Here is a 21,219-nt window from a genome sequence, read left to right on the forward strand (position 1 = left end):
TTTAACATTACTCTTTGACTGGATCATAAATCACCCATGAAACTTTAGAAAACCTTATGCAATACAGTAACTCAAGCAGCTTCTCAACATGTGTTTTGCTACATTTCAGGACAAACAAAAAGACTGTTCAATTATGGCAACAGTATAAACATGATGTGAATACGTGTAAAACCACATGAAAAGCATCACCATAATTGTGCAGGAAATGTCCTGAGGCCTAATAAAGGGAGTCTGTTAGCTGTTTTGACCATGCCAAACTGCTGACTGCACTAAGTAGGTGCTGGGGACAGTAGCACAAACATATCTTTTGTGGATCTGTCATTATCAGGAGTAGTGTGACTATGAACTTTTATAATGCCAGGTTCTGCTCCTGCAAATGTCCAGGAAATACTCACTGCCCTCTGCATTGAGATGCTTCATAGCCAGCACCGCATCATTGATACTTGCAGAAGCAGAACCTGCCATTATAAAAATTCATATCCACACTACTCCTGATAATAAGAACTATACAAATTGTATTTTTCTACTGCTCTTTCCAGCACTTACCTAGTGCTGTCAGCAATTTAGCAAGATCAAAACTGCTGACAGACTCCATTTATATAATGTACAGCAAATAAATAAGTAAATGTTCGATGTCTGCTAAATCATTACTTTTTGCTCCCACCAGCCCATGATTTTGTTTCTAAATGTTAATTTCACTCCTAATTCCCCTGCTTTATTATATTATTTTAGATTGGCTTCTGTTTTTCTATTTCCTTTCTCATGTCTGCATCCTCTAACTTAATAAAAATTTGCAATCAGACATGAGTCTGGCCAGCAGCTAAAGCATAGTGTTGCTTCAGTTTGAGACCCCTGTGAATCCCAACCAATGAAAGCAGATGCTGATTTAATCCTCCATGTGAAAGGATCACGTGAACAAATGTATGGAGGCATTAAATCAAGTCCTTTTATATTTTTAAATTTTGCTTCTGATAGGACACGAAGGAACTACTGACGGCTCAGATGGCTTCAACATACCAGCGACCAATTATCATTGGTTTTCTAGAACAACATGGGGTGCTTCCCAGATGACTTCAAGTAAAATTGGAAATTCAGAGCCTTTACATTTTAACCATTCTTAAAACAAATTGGATCCAGGGTGGATAGATATTTTATTTCCTTAAACTATATTATTATTATTAAACTCAATTTGACTGAAGGGAGGACCACATTAGACTGTTTACATGGTACATGACTTGTACAGGGTCGATTCCCTTATATCAGGGATGTCACACTCGTGGCACTCCAGCTGTTGCAAAACGACAACTTTCATCATGCGCAGAGCCTACTGCTATCAGGGCATGTTGTGAGTTATAGTTTTGCAACAGCTAGAGGGTCATCAGTTTGACATCCCTTCCATATATCATATATGTTGTTGTTCTTCTTTGAGATGACTGCCCCAACAATTTTGGCTGGTCATCTCCAGTTTCACTGTACATATTTTAATTTTATACTGGATGGATAGTAATCTTTGGGGACAACACCTATTTCTGGAAGTCAACCCCCTTTCTGACTCATGATGACTGGTCTCTGGTGTGGGCTTTCTGGTAAGGTCAGTCATCAGATGGTAACAGCTGACTTCTGAATGTCTTCTGCTCACCTTACTAAAAATGTCAATTTGTAGGTTCTGTAAATCCAACAAAATGTGGCTGCCCTTTTGCCCTGAAGATGTCTGCATGTCAGCTACTTCTGGAAATCACCACTTTCTTGAGGGAAACCTTCCCATGTCTGCCAAGGCCTAGGGCTGAACCTCTGGTGGTATGTGAGCTACAAACATTCAACATGATGTTTCTGAGATTATTTATATTTACTGTTACGTGATATTATATGATGCATAGTGTTACGTTGGAAGGCCCCACATTTGGTGAAACAACATATGGACACATTAAAGGCTTATCCAATCCTTGTGAAAATAATTATTACAGAGAAGCTTTATAGATATTTGAAATGGACATTTACAATCTACTCTCTGCCACATCAAGGATCTTGAGACCTGCCGCCTACGTTTGGATCCAGAGATGGACCGGCACCGGTATGAAAGGAAGATAAGCTTTGCTGGTATCTTGGATGAGAATGAAGACTCTAAGGATTCTCTACACAGCAGCAGCCACACCTTGAAATCAGACACAGGTTATGAGGAGAAGAAAGGTATGAAATTATTGGACCAAGTGATACAGCGTTGTGTTACTGTGGGTCAATGTCATTTTTTGTTTGATTCTTCTCAATGGAGCATTGGACACAAAAGATTTTTATTTCATTAAAAAAGTGGTCAAAAGACTATTGAGATCTAAAATTAGAGCAGGGATATCGTAGGTCTGTGTTTATTAAATTAATTAATAACTTGTTGCAGGATTTTACAATTGTGTACCTTCATGCTGTAAATGTTTCATACTTTGAAGTCTCTAAAGTTTTTCATCAATATGTACTTCTGATATTATTCCTATTTTATCATATCATTGCCTACATTACCATCAGCTTTTTGTTCAATTGCATGAAATTATTATTGTACCAAACTAGATTGGCTCATTTATCTGTCTCTATGCATACCAAATAAAACCCAAAGTGGATGAGATTTTGACAAATCTTATCCACACACTCTGAAAACTATCTGTGCGTAAACTGACTTGCAGTGCAGAGTTGAAATCCACAGCATGTATGTTGTTTATGAGGATTTTCAGCGGGGATGTCATCCTCTCCATAGAAGGAAATCTATGGCATATCTGCACCAAAATGCTTCTGCATAGTTCACCATGGAATTTACAGCAAAATCCGACAGATGATTTCTGTCTCATGAGGGTGTACACTAAGGGCTCCTGCACACGACCGTATGTATTTTGCGGTCCGCAAAACACAAATCTGTAAAATTACGGATGATGTCCGTGTGACATCTGTACTGCATCCGTTTTTTTGCCAATCCATGTTAACAATGCTTAATCTTGTCCTCGATATGGACAAGAATAGGACATGTTCTGTCTTTTTTCGGGGCTACGGAATGGACATACGGATGTGGACAGCACATGGTGTGAATGCGTCTGCATCCTATCCGCAAAAAAAACTGGAAAAGACACAGAAACAAAATACGTTTGTGTGCATCAGCCCTAACAAAGAGACACCTTTTAACAACTGATGACCTCATCTTTATTAAAAAGGATTGCAGGTTTTATTATGATTTTCTGCAGCAGCTGAGGTGTGTATTATGAGGTTCTGCAGCAGCTGAGGTGTGTATTATGAGGTTCTGCAGCAGCTGAGGTGTGTATTATGCTGTTCTGCAACAGCTGAGGTGTGTATTATGAGGTTCTGCAGCAGCTGAGGTGTGTATTATGCTGTTCTGCAGCAGCTGAGGTGTGTATTATGAGGTTCTGCAGCAGCTGAGGTGTGTATTATGCTGTTCTGCAACAGCTGAGGTGTGTATTATGAGGTTCTGCAGCAGCTGAGGTGTGTATTATGCTGTTCTGCAGCAGGTGAGGTGTGTATTATGAGGTTCTGCAGCAGCTGATGTATGTATTGTGAGTTTTTGCAGCAGCCGAGTTGTAAATTATGATGTTCTGCAGCAGCTGAGATGTGTATTATGAGGTTCTTTAGCAGTTGATTTGTGTATTATGAAATTCTGCAGCGCTTAGATGTGTGTTATAAAGTAGTACAGCATTTGAGGTGTGTATTATGAGGTTCTGCAGCAGCTGAAGTGTGTATTATGAGGTTCTGCAGCAGCTGAGGTATGTATTATGAGGTTCTAAAGCAGTTGAGGTGTGTATTATGAGGTTCTGCAGCAGTTGAGGTGTGTATTATGAGGTTCTGCAGCAGCTGAGGTGTGTATTATGAGGTTCTGCAGCAGTTGAGGTGTGTATTATGAGGTTCTGCAGCAGCTGAGGTGTGTATTATGAGGTTGTGCAGCAGCTGAGGTGTATATTGTGAGGTTGTGCAGCAGCTGAGGTGTATATTGTGAGGTTGTGCAGCAGCTGAGTTGTGTATTATGAGGTTCTGCAGCAGCTGAGGTGTGTATTAGGCGGTTCTGCAGCAGCTGAGGTGTGTATTATGCTATTCTGCAGCAGGTGAGGTGTGTATTATGAGGTTCTGCAGCAGCTTAAGTGTGTATTGTGAGTTTTTGCAGCAGCCGAGGTGTATATTATGATGTTCTGCAGCAGCTGAGGTATGTATTATGAGGTTCTGCAGCGCTGAAATGTGTATTATGAGGTTCTGCAGCAGTTGAGGTGTGTATTATGAGGTTCTGCAGCAGTTGAGGTGTGTATTATGAGGTTCTGCAGCAGCTGAGGTGTGTATTATGAGGTTCTGCAGCAGTTGAGGTGTGTATTATGAGGTTCTGCAGCAGCTGAGGTGTGTATTATGAGGTTCTGCAGCAGCTGAGGTGTATATTGTGAGGTTGTGCAGCAGCTGAGGTGTATATTGTGAGGTTGTGCAGCAGCTGAGTTGTGTATTATGAGGTTCTGCAGCAGCTGAGGTGTGTATTAGGCGGTTCTGCAGCAGCTGAGGTGTGTATTATGCTATTCTGCAGCAGGTGAGGTGTGTATTATGAGGTTCTGCAGCAGCTTAAGTGTGTATTGTGAGTTTTTGCAGCAGCCGAGGTGTATATTATGATGTTCTGCAGCAGCTGAGGTATGTATTATGAGGTTCTGCAGCGCTGAAATGTGTATTATGAGGTTCTGCAGCAGTTGAGGTGTGTATTATGAGGTTCTGCAGCAGCTGTGGTGTGTAATATGAGGTTCTGCAGCAGCTGTGGTGTGTATTATGAGGTTCTGCAGCAGTTGAGGTGTGTATTATGAGGTTCTGCAGCAGCTGTGGTGTGTATTATGAGGTTCTGCAGCAGCTGTGGTGTGTATTATGATGTAATGCAGCAGTTGAGGTGTGGATTATGAAATTCAGCAGAAGCTGAGATGTGTATTATGAGGTTCTGCAGCAGCTGTGGTGTATATTATGATGTAATGCAGCAGTTGAGGTGTGTATGATTAGGATGAGGTAGGTGGGCATTTTTTGTTGGGGGGAGCCATTTGCCACATCTGTCTTGGGAGCCAAAATACCTTGTCCGGGCCTTGCATGTTAACAAAATGACCTATCTCTAAGACTAATACATGATCATTGCCCACCATTGCTAAAACCCAAAAAGAGATATGTGCTTTAGGCTGGGTTCACTCTGCATTTTAGCCCCCCGATGGGCTTTCCATGAGTTTATATGTTTGAAACTAAATATGCAAAAATAGTATTCAAACATATATGACACTGCAATGGACACGTATACTGCACAGAGTCTAAAGGATTTATCTTTGTACTCTGAACTGCTTGCTATTCTTTCCATATTTTCACTCAGGCAGAGTAGAATAGTTTACCATGCTATTCTGTCCCGGAGAAAAGATGGAAGTGAAGGCAAGCTTATAGCACTTGCATAACAGGTATCGCGTCCCAAAGCTGTTGGTGGTGTTGAGTAGGATGTGAGAATAAAATCTGGTGGGACAACAGATCAGCTGTAAACGTGTCAGATAAGTGTAACCTGTCTGAACAAGTGTAATATCTACCAGTGTAGACATGTACATTTATGATGTGTCCAATATTCTAGTGCATAAGAGAGGTCATATATATTAGATAGCTTTCGACCAGACTTGCTGTCAGCCAATCACGCCCCATACGCATACCAGTTCAGCTGAGTGGGCATCTGTTCTAAACCAGGAGAAAGCTGCTTCCAGACACCTCTGGTGGTGGCTTATCTACCCAAGAACACAAGGATCGGGCAGTTGAAATCCAACCTTCCGATCTTTATCTCCTCTGACATCTGCACTTGAGGAGAGTCAGGAAGCATATTAGGTGGTCAGAGGGTCCTGCCAAAATGGCGGGTTATGCAGATATTTATCTAATGTGTATGGTCAGTTTAACAATCTCTCAAACAGTGAACTGAGAAAGTTACTTTGGAGATTAGATACATGCTTTGTGTAGGGGAAATCAAGTAATTACACAACTCTTTAGGCACAGGTAATGAAGAGTTGGACTGCAGGCAATACATGTTCTTCTAGATGTAGCTGTAATTTGATTTGATCTAACATGATCTTCAAGGTTTCTAATTCTTGATTTATCCTTATGATTGAGCACAATATAAGATAAGTTGGGGTCTAAGCCACTTATCTGCAGCAGTGCTTTTAATGTCAGTACCTAACACAACGGTGTCCACACAAGTGCTGCTGTGCCTTGAATAGCTACTCAGCCCCAGCAGTACTGAGCTGCCATCCCAGGCACAGTCACACCCAATAATCATAAATGATGTCATAACCCTATCCTAATTATTAGGATTAGCAACCTTCGGCGCTCCAGCTCTTCTGAAACTACATACAACTCCCAGAATCCTCCTTTCATTTCAATGGGAGTTACAAGAACAGCAGAGTAAGAGTGCATGCTGGGAGTTGTACTTTGACAGCAGCTGGAGTGCCAGAGATGGCTGATTTGTTATAGACTATCATTTGAAAATATTGGAAAGCCCTCATATACTGTAAATTATACAGCTTCTTTTCAAATGCATCTTCAGAGCATGTTCACCTATTGGGGAGTCTCATCTACTACTGTAGTATAAACAATGGTACCCAACCCCTATAATGACCCCCCCCCAATTCCCAGGCCCCTCGTATACATTATACTTACCTGCTCCCCGATACCCACGTTGCTCCGGATCCCTGCACAGCCGCCGCTGCATCTATTCATCGCTCGGATCAAAACATCCGGCGACGGGGGGAGCAGCCAATAGCAGGCCGCGACTGGGACGAGCCTCCCTAGCATCGCGGGTGACGCTAGGGAGGCTTGTCACAGTCACAGCCGGCTATTGGCTGCTCCCCCCATCACCAGATGTTTTGAACCGAGCGACGGAGAGATGCAGTGGCGGATCCGGAGCGATGCAGGTGCCGGGGAGTAGGTAAGTATAACTTATACAAGGTGCCTGGGCATTGAAGGGGGGAGGATCATTATAGCAGTTGGATAACCCCTTTAAGCCTACTATATCCAATACTAGTGTCATAGCTGTCTTACAATTGTGCCGTAGTTGTACACATGACCTTTACTGTGTATTTAAATGGTGCAAAGCTTTCTGTTCTGAAAAAAACTGCTTCTCACAGATTCCATTGCTTGTAAAATTGGTTAACATCATCGCCAACCACTCTGGCCTCCAAATACCATGTAACTGAAACTGAATTGCCCAAAGCTTGTTTTCATCAACCATTATAAACAATCTGTATTTATCATTAATTGCCAATAAATGAGATGTGAGCGGAGGTCAGAGTACGTCCAGTACATAAAAATCTGTTTTGTGCCACTTTTTGTCCATTTTAGGTGAGTGGTGTCTTTTTATTTTTTTGTTCCGTGGTGCTGTCTTCAACAGCCATTTTTTTATTTTTTATGTTTGTATATCTTATTGCAATACGTGTGATAGAGGCTGATTCTGTAAATTTTTTAAACCTTATCATTTTGCATCACAAGGTACAAAAAGTTTACTGAACAGCTGACAATTACATGTAAAGTTTATACAGCCCAGATATATGTCCTTTCATCAAACTCCTTCAATCTCTAATTGCAGCATCAATGTAATTGGTTTTATTGAACAATATAAGATAATACATTATGAACATGTCTATTGATATACAGTACATTCTAGTATATTGAGATAACTATATATATATATACTGATCCTAGGCTACATTCACATGACAGTGAAAAACGTCTGTGTAATGGCTTCCTTTTTAATGGCCATCACACAACCCTTGGGTTATTTACATGGTTGCTTTTTTGACGGATCACGAATAGCGGTTGTCAAAAAATAGAACATGTCCTATTTTGTCCGTTTCCATTGACTGACAGCCCCCATACAATTGAAGGGGGCCTTTTTTAACTGGACCGTTTTGCCATTTTTAACAGCCGTTTTCTTCACTGTCATGTGACTGTAGCCATAGTTTATTGTAATTGCGATATCTTCGTTTTTTCATCATAATCAATTTGTCCTTGTTTGTGAATAAAACCAGATGCTTTTTCATATGAAAGATCTTGCCTATGAAACCTTCTTTAAAGAGCACCTGCCACCATGCCATATATTTAGTAATGTCCTTTTCAGATAATTTTATTTACATATGTATGAACCTGATGAATGAGGTCAGCTCGCCCTGAACAGCCATGTTCATTGTGAATGTGACGTCACATGAAAGGCCAATCAGTATCTAGAGCAGAAGCGGCCAAAGATTTTCAGTGTCACACCTACTTTTTGTGTAGCCTAAATTAGGTGAAATGCAGGGCTACCAAAGTCAGGCTCATGTGTAGAGGATTCTGCCGCAAATGTTTAGCATGCCTATTTTTCAGATGTGAAAGTGCCCCCATAATATTAAAGGGGTTGTCTGGGCTTTTATTATTGATGACCTACCCTCAGTATAGGTCATCAATATCAGATCGGCAGGCGTCCGGCATCTGGACCCCCTCCGATCAGCTGTATAAGGAGACAGCGTTTGCACTAGACTGTGGACTAAGCGCAGTGTTTACAGGAGACCATGGACTCACTGATCGCAGCGTTTACCCTAGAGTATGCACTGACTCCTGCAGAATTTACACTAGACCATGGACTAACCACAGCATTTACACCAGATTATAGACTGGCCACCAAGTTGGATAAAGAGCAACTACGGCAGGTGGAAGTTAGAGGAGTGTGGCGGCAGCAGACAGGAATGCACCTCAGGGGACATCCTTATTCCCACAGCTATGTTAAAAATTAAAAGTATGACGGCCCCCAATAGATTTATTGGACAGGGGCCTCCATCAGGCTTAAACCACTCCTGCTCCCACTTCCATTCTAAAGTCAGCAAGAGAACCTCCTGGTGTCCTAACACGGAGATCTACTACTGTCCACTGTGAGATCTTCTAGTCAACTGCAATCTACTTCTTGGCCACCACTTATTTAGAGGAAACTGCTAAAGGTTGACATAGAATTAACATACACATATGCTGTCTGATCCAGCCAATTTTGGTGGAATCTGCTGACAATATGATGTCTATGATCAGCTAATATTTATGTCTATATTCTGTTGAGGATTTGATGAGAAGAAGTAGGAGTGTCACAATGTTAGTTTAATGAAGAATATAACTCTCTAATAGTGCAACGTGAATTCTAATTCACATTCTGTATTGTTCCAAAATAGGTAAACTCAAATATTCACAAACAGCATGTTGTTGACAGATGCTCTTTAATTCGATCATACAAGTTACAGTTTATAGAATTGATTTCTAAAACAGCCGCCAAACCATCATGGTTACTTGCTCTCACCTTTTTTTTTTTTTACAATTGATTTTCCTTTTAGGCCTCATACACATGAACGTTTTTTGCGCTCCGTATACGGTCCGTATACGGAACCATTCATTTCAATGGATCCGCAAAAAAAACTGAAGGCACTCCGTATGCCGTTTTTCAGTTCCATTCAAAGATAGAACATGTGCTATTATTGTCCGCATAACGGACTAAGATAGTACTGTTCTATCAGGGGCCAACTGTTCCGTTCCTCAAAAAACTAAATGCACACGGACGCCATCCGTAACTTTGGCGGATACGTTTTTTTGCGGACCGCAAAATACTGAAAAAGCCATACGGTCGTGTGCATGAGGACTTATAATGTTAGAAACTGAGTTTGGTGGAAGGATAATAATGGTATAAACAGCAATGTGATATACTGTACATGTGCGTGTATAATTTATAAAGAAGGAGAACCAATTCAAATGCTTTATCTGATGCAGACCTACAGAATTATACAACAAACCTTTTTATGCCCATGTGTTCTTCTAAAAATTTATTGAAAATGTAAGTTCAATTATCTGTTAACATATACATATGAGCTTATATTATATAAATCTAATATTTTGAATATAAAGTTAAACCTATGTGTGAATTGTTTTAAAGCCAATATATAAAAAAAGGCATATATTGCAAAAAAATTATGATCACTTAGATTAACTTTAAGTTGGCATGTTCATTTTTTTTACACGGACCCTCAAAAAACATACCTGAATTAAAAACACTACACACAGGGTTGGGGCAAGATTTCTTGGTGCCCAAGGCAGGAGTTTCCAAATCCATCCTTGATTCCTAAAGTTGAGCTTGATGGCTGTTGGACGGACAATTATAAATTTAAGGACTTTTGTCGCCCCTTTCTAGGTATTCCCAACATCCAAGGACATACATAAAAACGGAAGGCTACAATACAAAAAATTATAATAGTTCTAGTATACACTACAACATCTATTGTTTCAGGACTGGCATTAATCTGCATAGGTTTTTCCATCCTTTGTACAAGAGAGCAGTGGCATTAGGGCCTTTTCTCCAACCCATGTATGGTAATGTTGCTTTGCCTGTGTAGAGGAAGTGACTTGTCTAGCATGTTATAGAGCAGGACGAGCAGAGCAGATTGATGTATAGTTTTATACTAAAAGATTCAGTATAACTTGTATTGCATTTATTTAAATTTCAAATTTTTTATTTTTAAAAGTCAAGGAGGCGGTCCTATCAGTGATTGACAGCTATCTCTATATATACACAGTCATAGAGGGAAGACTGTCAGTCACTGATAGGACCGCCTCCTGGACTTCAAAGCCCAGAATGAGCAGGAATTAAAATGAATAAATTATAAGTTTTACTGAATCTTTTCCCATAAAAATATCTTTAAATCTGCTCAGCTCCTCCTGCTCTATAATCTGCTGACTGCAGCTTAGACAATAAGTTCAACATGACAGGTTCCCTTTAATGTGTGTGGGGGCCTATAAGCAAGACCTCTACTTTTTACACAGTGCCCATTACAGCCTCTTTTGCAAGTGCATATAGTATTTTTCATTATAGAACTGCACTTTTATGAATGGTTTTATAAACTTTTATAAATAGCCAATACAGTAAAAAAAATTTGCTATGCTCAGTTCACACTGGCACCTTGCATTTTCACATACTGGATATGATGGATCTATTTTGGAATCTTTCAGCTCCCCCCCTTTTTTACCAGATAGGATTGTGACATTGATCAGGCTATTCTACCCAGTGGGGGTACCTTACATATTATCCATCCCATGTGGAGAGAAACTCTCATTTTTAGAGAAATCCATATATTTCCAGTCAAGATGTCAGTGCTCAGTGTTTTCATACTTTTCAATAACACATATATATACAGTTCTTATCAAAGAAGCAAATTATATAATATTTTTTGTCAAAAACACAATTTTACTCATTTTGGTACATGTCTGTACTTCAAAGTCTGTCTGGTCATAATCTTTTTCTCTTCTAAAGACATTGTGGTTATTACTTTGCAAAACTTTCTTTGCTCCATCCAATTAATTTTTACCTAATAATCGAGTGAAGAAATTATAAATTATAGATGTGTGCACAAAATACAAAAATCTAAAAAGATGTATTAAAACATTCAGAGAAGAGGGAAAAAATTCCTCTTGTGTTCTTTCAATGCAGTTCCCAGCAGGAAGATCAGGATAGGAGGCTCCCGCCTGCTCCAGATTAAAGGAACCCGCAGTTTCCGGGTGAAGAAAGGGGGCTCCCTGTCCAGCATTCGCCGGGCCGGCAGCCTAAAGAGCACCAAACTAACACGACAGGACTCGGGGTCCGAGAATGAGGACATCCAGCTGTCACAAAGCAGGGACACTGTTACTGACATAGGTAACTCAGACAAAAAAAATTTAAGGGGAGACATGGCAGAGTGGCAGAGGGGACACAAATACCTCTGCTAAGATCCAGTCAAGACATAAGCCATCCTTACTGAGGGGTTACTTGGTTTTAAGAGGAAACAAACTTATCATAATTTATGATAATTGTATTAATTTCCCTTTTTGTAATAATTGAAGAACAAGAAAAATAATCAGACCCATAGACCAACACACTGTCCTACATTTTCAGCATCACTCCTAAATCTATAGGCTGAAGACAGGTTTAAAGGGTGAGAGGTGCCCTTAAAGACAACAAATGTATATTTTTTTATACTTAAGAAAATATCAAGATTAAGATTTTTATTAGCATCCTTGTAGCACCACATAGACAGCACAACTAAATGGAGACAGTCTCTACATCCAAATCATACACAGTAATATACAAATATGTACAATTTTACATGATTTTCTCCTAAGTCTTCACACTTTTTTAGAACATAGGACAACTCTTCAGCATAGATTATTGCAGATCAATTGTATGGTTTGCAGCATCTTTGAGATGCAGGGAATTCGTTCTCCATTTTTTTTTTGTCCCATCCCCCTGAATAAAGGGGACATGTGCCAATAGATGTGCTTGTCTTTGCCACCCGAGCTAGTGAGCAGAGGGGGTGGGAGTTGGGTTGATGTGTTGTGTCGCTCTGTCGTGAGACCATCTGTGCATGGCTGGGCCTTTAGGTAAACACTGAAAGACTTATGGTTTATTTTGGTTGTTGATGGCTTATGGCTTGTTCAATGTTTGTTTTTGAGAAGAAGGGAGTCCTTGGAGCGCTAGTGAGCCCAGTATAGAGCCCGATGGAAGCAACATTGGCACAGAAGAAAGCTACCACCGTAATATGTCTTGGCTGCATGTAAGTAACGTGTCTATAACAAGTATTTATAAGGTTTAGAAAAAAGTCTACATTAGGTACTTGAATGCGTAAGAGAAATATGACTTCTCAAGAATACCCTCTTGGAATTTCCAGGCTTTCTAGTTCTTTGTAGGTCCCAACATCTTGACTCTTCTGTAATGGGTGTAAAGCAAAAAGCCAAAACTAGGCTTCTTCCTCACGAAAATTAATGTTCCTGACCCTATGTAGGCATCTTTCAGACTCGTGGTAGTTGCTATTACTGCTCCTGGTTCGCAACCAGTATAGGTGAAATTGTCCAAAGAAAAATACAGATTAGAGAGGAACGTGCAGAAGACATTTAAGAAAAATTGTATTAATTTACTAATTATTTAATATTACCAGGTTATGATCCTACTGTGCAACCAACAAAGCTTCATTTGCACCCATGTGGATTACTGCCACCCACACTGCTATTTACACCACAGCCGTTCATGTGCTCGGTTGGTAAGAGCCATTAAATTGCTCTATGGAGATACTGTGGATTCACTCAAGGAGGACAACTTGGGTATTGGCTCCGGGCTTAGAGGCAAAAAAATTAAAGAGGTTTGTTTATTCTATGTATTAAAGTGCCATTTTAGCATTAGAGTACATTTATTTGTCAGATAACACAGCATGTAAAGTGTGGTTAAATATTTGAATATGTTTTTGTGTGTTTTTTTCTCATGACAAAACCCCAAGACGAACTACATTTGCTGCAGAGTGCTGCACAAACTTTTAGGTCCAAGGATGTCATCAACAGATTTTACAACTCTGTGGGTCCTCGATAGTATTTTGGAGCACTCCCAAACAAATGTCATTCTCTGGCCCATTAGAAAGGCACATGATGTAAATTGTAGCAAAGACACTGTCTGTATATGTCAGTTATCTACTCCCTTCTTGTCCTCACCTACTGTATGTTATGTGATCGACATCTTATGTGTGGACAGAGTGTCAGTTTCTCTATTCATTCCTATGGCGGCCTTGGTGGCAGTCTCATAGGAATAAATAGAGAATCTGACTTCCTGTCCACACATAGCACACTGTGTCAGCTGGGGAGTCAGAGTTTTGGTCACATGACACAGTTGAGGGCCAGAAGGGAGTGGATAACTCACAAATACAGTCACCAGTAAGAATCCCAATAACTACATTTTTGGGTTAGCACAGCTCCGGTGCCCGCCAAATCAGCATGACCTACTAGTACGTCATAGGTCATTAAGTCACTTGTGGCCATGACGTACTAGTACGTTAAGGGTCGTCGAGGGGTTAAAGAAAACTTGTCCGTTTCCTTATGCTGTCCTCAGGTCTGATGTATGCATGACATACAGGCTCCCCCCATCCTCACTTTGATGATTAACAGGTTTCTTTCTAGGCCCAGCAATAATGGCTTTAAAAAGGCTAAGGGGGTCATTTATTAAGACCGGAGTTTTAGACGCTGGTCTTTATAACCCCTGTACCTGGAGGTGGATCCACTGAAGTTATGTAGAGGCGCCGGCCTCTTCATAACTTCGGCGGATCCACTGCCACTTCCAAATGTAATACAGCCTCCTTGTTGTCTTGCATTTAGACGTTTTTCTATGCCTGAAACAGGTGTAGAAAATGGCAAATGAGACGGGCCTGCCAGCCCATCCCTTTCCTCGGCCATGCCCTGCCCAATATTTTAGACCTGGTTTGAGCGGGGAAAAGTCGGGATCTGCACCTGAAATATGCCTAATAAAGGGGTATTTTAGCTTCATAAATGACCCCCTTAGTGTTTTCTAAAATGTTGCATGTAATTTTTTTTTTTCACTTATCTTCAGCTGTTGTGTTCTGTTGCAATCTTTGCATTGGACTATGTACAGCAATAGGGAGAAAGCTGTCAATCAGCGGTTGGAGGGATAGGAAGCCCACTTATCATCAGACTTCTTGCTGCATGTCACAGTTTAACAAGGAAATTCTGTAAAACTACTATACAAATGCACATACGTGACAATTCACTGAAACAGCAGGTCTATCACTAAACGATGCCACCCTCAGAGAGGGCATAGTTAATATTTGGTGTTGTTTTAAGTGATTCTGAATGATTTAAGATGGTCACCAGCAACCTGTCCTAGAATGTGAACAGAACAGGTTACCTACACTTGCAGATCTGCCTAGGGGGATGAGGGGACCTCACTACCCACTATGTTCTATACTACACATTGGTGAGCGTTCCTGTCAGGCTGCTCAGCCATGGAGGCATATTATTATTATTGTAGTGTGTAGTGAGGCCCCGTCCTCTCACCCCTCTAGGCAGCTATGCAAGTGTTGGTCCTGCTCACATTTTAGGACAGGTTGCTGGTGAGACCAGAGAACCCCTTTAATCATCTTGGACCCAGAGCAAAATCTTTACCCTGGGTCAGTTACTCACCGGAATCCACTATGCTTTCCTCAGAATGTAATTACATCACATTAAATAGAAATGTACAGTACATAGTGATATAGCTCGGAATGGCAAGACTTCATTAACGTGAAAAACGAATGATATGCTATTGTACCTCTACGCCACATGCCTATAGGGCTACTGTTATTCTATGTAACATCAGGGGATGATAGGACCAACCGCTACCCCTGCAATCCTTATAGCTAGGGTAAATGTCATTATAGTATGTGCATTGTACCATCTTACTCCATCATATGAGCATTTTCAGTTGCATTCCAGGCTAAGATACACAGTAGGCTTCAGTAGGTAAATAGAATCAAGTCTTTTTCAAATGGAAAATTGTATATACCGTAAGTGTGAGCTGCTTTGCAGTGGAAGATGAGAATGTTGGTAAATCTATCTAGAAAATGTAAAATTTTTGAAGTTACAGAAATTATAATGTAATTATTGGATATTATGGACAAGTACCCGTGTGCTTCATTTACACAGTGCTCAGATAAATCTTGCCTCCGAACTCCGTCTTTGAAGAAGAGGGTCACAGAAGCAAACTTGGAGGGCAAGAAGGACAGTGGGATGCTGAAGTATATAAGGCACCAGGTACAATCTAATTTTTTATATAAGTATATTCTGTATACATATTCGAATTGTGAATTTTTATCGCGAATATAGGTACTTCGAAAATTCGCGAATATTTAGAATATAGTGATATACATTCATAATTTCGAATATTCAAGATTTTTTTATTGCAAATTTTTCAATTGCCGAGTAAACACATGATTCTTCCCTGCTTCTTGCTTGTAGGCCAATGACTCATTGGCCCACAAGCAAGAAGCAGGGAGGAATCGTGACTTTAAATGGGAAAAATGATGAATGTTCTAAAAAACGAATATATAGCACTATATCGAATATATTCGTTTTTCGAATATTCGTAATATTCTAAAACAAGAATATATTGCAATATAGCGAATATTCAAAAAAAACGAATATAGAGCAATTTAGCTAATATAGTGCTATAATCTTCTTTGCCTAATAGTTGTAATTTTTTTCTCATCTGAAGTTCAGATTGGAAAAAAATTACAACTATTAAAAAAAATGATTATGGCACTATATTAGCTAAATTGCTCTACATTCGTTTTTTTCAAATATTCGCTGTATTGCTATATATTCTTGTTTTAGAATATTACGAATATTCAAAAAAACTAATATTTTCGATATAGTGCTATGACTCATTGGCCCACAAGCAAGAAGCAGGGAGGAATCGTGACTTTAAATGGGAAAAATGATGAATGTTCTAAAAAATGAATATATAGCACTATATCGAATATATTCGTTTTTCGAATATTCGTAATATTCTAAAACAAGAATATATTACAATATAGCGAATATTCGAAAAAAACAAATATAGAGCAATTTGGCTAATATAGTGCTATAATCTTCTTTGCCTAATAGTTGTAATTTTTTTCTCATCTGAAGTTCAGATTGGAAAAAAATTACAACTATTAAAAAAAATGATTATGGCACAATATTAGCTAAATTGCTCTACATTCGTTTTTTTCAAATATTCGCCGTATTGCTATATATTCTTGTTTTAGAATATTACGAATATTCGAAAAAACTAATATTTTCGATATAGTGCTGTGACTCATTGGCCCACAAGCAAGAAGCAGGGAGGAATCATGTTTTTGCTCTGCAATTGAAAAATTTGCGATAGAAAATTTGCATTACAAAAATTTGCATATTACGCAATCATTACCTTGTCGATTTTTCGAGTACAAAATCGTAGAATATAACGAATGTTTGAATTCACGAATATTCGCCGAATATTCTACAAAATATTTGAGAAATATCGCGAACTCGAATATGACCCCTACCGCTCATCACTAGTTGTTAGTAATAAACGGACAAGGGGAATCACTCACCAATATTCACAACAGTAAATGCCAGTTTTCAGCAGAGTTTCCCTGCTCAGGAGGATGACTTAGGGCTCTTTCACACTTGCGTTGTCCGGATCCGGCGTGTACTCCATTTGCCGGAATTACACGCCAGATCCGGAAAAACGCAAGTGAACTGAAAGCATTTGAAGACGGATCCGTCTTCAAAATGCGTTCAGTGTTACTATGGCAGCCAGGACGCTATTAAAGTCCTGGCTGCCATAGTAGTAGTGGGGAGCGGGGGAGCGGTATACTTACAGTCCGTGCGGCTCCCAGGGCGCTCCAGAATGACGTCAGAGCGCCCCATGCGCATGGATGACGTGATCCATGCGACACGTCATCCATGCACGTGGGGCACCCTGACGTCACCCTGGAGTGCCCGGGGTGCCGCACGGACGGTAAGTATACTGCTCCCCCGCTCCCCACTACACTTTACCATGGCTGCCAGGACTTTAGCGTCTTGGCAGCCATGGTAACCACTCTGAAAAAGCTAAACGTCGGATCCGGCAATGCGCCGAAACGACGTTTAGCTTAAGGCCGGATCCGGATCAATGCCTTTCAATGGGCATTAATTCCGGATCCGGCCTTGCTGCAAGTGTTCAGGATTTTTGACCGGAGCAAAAAGCGCAGCATGCTGCGGTATTTTCTCTGGTCAAAAAACGTTCCGGTCCGGAACTGAAGACATCCTGATGCATCCTGAACGGATTTCACTCCATTCAGAATGCATTAGGATAAAACTGATCAGGATTCTTCCGGCATAGAGCCCCGACGACGGAACTCTATGCCGGAAGAAAAGAACGCAAGTGTGAAAGAGCCCTAAGAAATACGGAAACATAGTAAAATGAAGAGACTGTGCTTTACTACCATAGTAGGGGCAGCAGAGTTGTCTTTTTTTATTCCTGAGCACCAATCCGTTTCACATTTTACCCTTTCAAAGTGTTTCATAATGATTCTATATCAGAATCCAGAAAAACAAGGCATCATCCAGCTGTTAGATACACCACATGGCCAATAGTACTGTATGTGGACACCTGATAGTCCTGTCATACAAAAAGTACATTATGGGTCCATCTAGAGGTCCAACAACTAGGTGCCTAGGTGGATAGTTTGGACATTGCTGGACCAAGGAACAGATTGCCTCACAGTAAAAAAAAATAATGGAGAAAAGTGGAGGCGGGCCTCTAACAAGTATTTGTAAAAGGTCTGTTCACACATTTCAGATGTTCACGCAGGCTCATGGGCCCTAGTCAGAGGGGCTGATCCACAGCTTTTCCATTGGCTGCCATAAGAATAAATATTCACATTCTTCTCTCGGATCATATTTGTCCACATGTGTTTTTTTACCTGGATGTAGAATGTTAGCAGATTTAATGAGGAATTCAAATCCTTGCCAAATCCAAAAACGTATGAACAGACCCTGATACAGAGGTCAGCAACCTCCAGCACTCCAGCTGTGGTGAAACTACAACTCCCAGCATGCACACTCACTTGTCTGTTCTCAGAACTCCCTGTAGAAGGTGATGTTCCACCAAATGTAGTTTAGGAGCATTGGAAGCCTATACCAACTAGAGACAATTTTAAGGATTCTTTACGGGCCCTTTTAGCAATGAGATAAATAGAAGCATTTTGACTGTCAAGTAAAGATGTTTGCCCAGTCTCCTTTCACAGGCCTTACAATATGCGGTCCAAAAGAAGTGATCAATACAAAGTAAAAATCATGCATGGGATAATTGAAGGAAGGACAATATAGTTTCTCAAAATTAAACAGGTCTTTAATCAGACTCACATTTGTAAAAGCGCACTACTCTGTTTAAGCAGCAGGAAGTAAATTAACCAGACAAATCATAGCTCCCACTAACAGTATAGGGAAGATATGTAAACAGTCAATATGTCATATATGTGTAGCAGTCTATGCTCCAGAAGTCAGGCAAACAGGTAGGAAGGAAGGAGGCTTGGCTGGGGAACCAATCACTGAGATGTTTGCACTATATAAATCCTGCTCTGGGACTGCTTTTCACCATCGCTTTCTTGTGTATTTGACCTGACTTGTTTACCGGACTTCTCTTTGCCTTCTCCTCGCTTGCTACTCTATTTGACCCAGGATTCTTTAGTGACCATTCTGCTGCTTTGCATCTCTGTACCATTTTGACTCGGCTTGTTTCTGACATTGCACTCTTTTGGCTTTGCCGTTTGATGGCTCTGTTTCTGACCCCGGCTAATAAAACGACTCATCTTGCCCACTCCACCTGACAAAAGATACCTGGTGAACACAAAATAAGATCCCAAACATCTAGAAGGACCTGTCAGGGTTAGCTAGTTAGTTTGTTGATAGTGGTATCACTCTTATCATGGTGACTATTCCACTGGAGGCAGGGCCCTGTAGTGATAGGGGTGTTGTAGGGTAAGTTTGCCAGCTCTTGTTGAACTGGGTAACTAGCTCAATGTATGGCAGTGGGCAAGCAGCTTACTACTGGACAGGTTACTTGTGTCACATCAGTTTCGCTACAATATGTGTGTGATGGAAAATCCCTTTAACTGTATATATTCATTCATTATATTGCATCTGGTGTTTGGTTCTTTTTTATACTCATGTAAACGTTTTGTATATTCTAGGTTATGAGCTTGTCTCCTGCTCCTCTGTCTTTGTTGATCAAGGCAGCCCCTATACTGACAGAGGAAATGTATGGGGACATACAGCCAGCTGCATGGGAGCTCCTATTGAGTGTGGATGAGCACATGGCAGGAGCTGCAGGTAATATTTCTTCTATGAGAAATATATCTAAGTGTAGACATATTATCTTAAAGAAGCACTCCAGCATTTTTGCCTATATAGTGCAACATAGGCTTTTCTTAAAGAATAATCTATGTGTTCTTGTGCATGCCTTGTTTATATATATTTTAGATGGCGTGTCATTTATAAGTTGTCTGCCATCTTGGTTCGTTCTACCCCTCTCATATGGTTCTCCTGATGCAGCCTGTACTTCAAATTATCCCTCTGGCATGGCAGAGGAGGGGTTCTCATCGCACTGCACTGGCTCTACTCTGACTTCTGTCCCCTAACTTGCATGGCAGAGTCTGTTAGGTGATGCAGCTTCAGATTGTCTCTTCTTCCCTTACTTTTGATGGGTTTCTCTCTATCAGCTCTTATAACCAGGAGAAGTGAAGCTGCATCTCATAGGAATACATAAGAGATTCTGTATCCAGTATTCAAAGACAGTATTAGCGGGCACTGGTCTTCTGATCTGTTAGATAAGTCATAAACTATTATTATAATTTCAGCAGCACTCTGTTTATGGGGTGACATATAGAGTAACAAGAAGGGTTAAAATGGGTGGGAAGAGGAGGTGTTTGAGATAGGCTTGGAGGGATTTCATAGATGCTGATGTAATTCTGCACTTCACAGGTGGTCAGTCACACAGGGAAGACTGACATCCTCTCTAGGGTAAGCTCTGGATTGGTGATCAGAGGGGATCACATGACCCATGTGTCCATAATGAAAGTATTTAAATTAGAGATGAACAAACCTTTCAAGATTTGTTTCAGGTTTGCCTTTTTTTTATTTTTTTATTCATTTTGGACACAAATCAATTCTACTCATAACAACAAGATAGAGGAGAGAGAGAGGCCAGTATGCTACTGTGAGTTTCTCAACAATATATATGTGTTGTCCTTGAGGGTACTCTCTTTATGGAGAATGCCTAATATGCAGAGTATGTGTGTGCCAGGCAATGGGTTTCTAGGAAAAATATTCAAATTAGGTTTCCTAAGCATATCTGATGCCAGCAGATATTTTTCCCAGAAACCAAGAGAAGTGTTGTCTAGTCTACAATAGTAATCATGTATATTAACTGCTCTCCATAATAGAAATAGGACCAACCCAGAGGTCCCTCCAAGGCCTTGCTACTTGAAAACCAGTTTCTATTTGATAAAGCGCTTTTGACTTGAAAAAGTCAGTTGAGGTGAGGCTAGCTTAGCTATTCTCCTAGTTTTGCTACATAAGCATGTTTAAAAAGCTTGAAGGCATCAGCTGTGTAAAGATAATGCAGCACTCAAACAAGTGCTGTGTTCTCCTCACTGTTTAGAAGCTCTGCTGTCGCAATTCACTTCAATGGGGTGGTTCTCTATTCACCTGAGGATAGGTAATCAGTATAAAAAAAGTAGACAACCTCTTTAAGAATAAGCAATTCCATTTCAAGATTAATTTCAGATGAACCAGAGAAACGCCCCCAAAGTAACATTCAACTGAAAGTGAAACAAGAGAACTAGAACC

The 21,219-nt window shown here is 40.3% G+C and overlaps 1 protein-coding gene across 2 annotated transcripts in view; it reads left to right on the forward strand.

Moving 5' to 3' along the window:
* The window catches only part of UNC80 (unc-80 homolog, NALCN channel complex subunit), a 198,232-nt gene that overhangs the window by 101,460 nt on the left and 75,553 nt on the right, over positions 1–21,219 (forward strand). For both annotated transcript variants that reach the window (XM_040441035.1, XM_040441034.1), the window contains 7 exons: positions 1,664–1,797; positions 2,022–2,187; positions 11,504–11,707; positions 12,505–12,602; positions 12,984–13,184; positions 15,508–15,615; positions 19,563–19,701. In XM_040441035.1, the coding sequence (XP_040296969.1) occupies positions 1,664–1,797; positions 2,022–2,187; positions 11,504–11,707; positions 12,505–12,602; positions 12,984–13,184; positions 15,508–15,615; positions 19,563–19,701 (1,050 nt within the window). The remainder of the gene's footprint in view (positions 1–1,663; positions 1,798–2,021; positions 2,188–11,503; positions 11,708–12,504; positions 12,603–12,983; positions 13,185–15,507; positions 15,616–19,562; positions 19,702–21,219) is intronic.

The sequence above is a fragment of the Bufo bufo genome, chromosome 7 (assembly GCF_905171765.1).
Source record: "Bufo bufo chromosome 7, aBufBuf1.1, whole genome shotgun sequence".
Taxonomy (NCBI): Eukaryota; Metazoa; Chordata; class Amphibia; order Anura; family Bufonidae; genus Bufo; species Bufo bufo.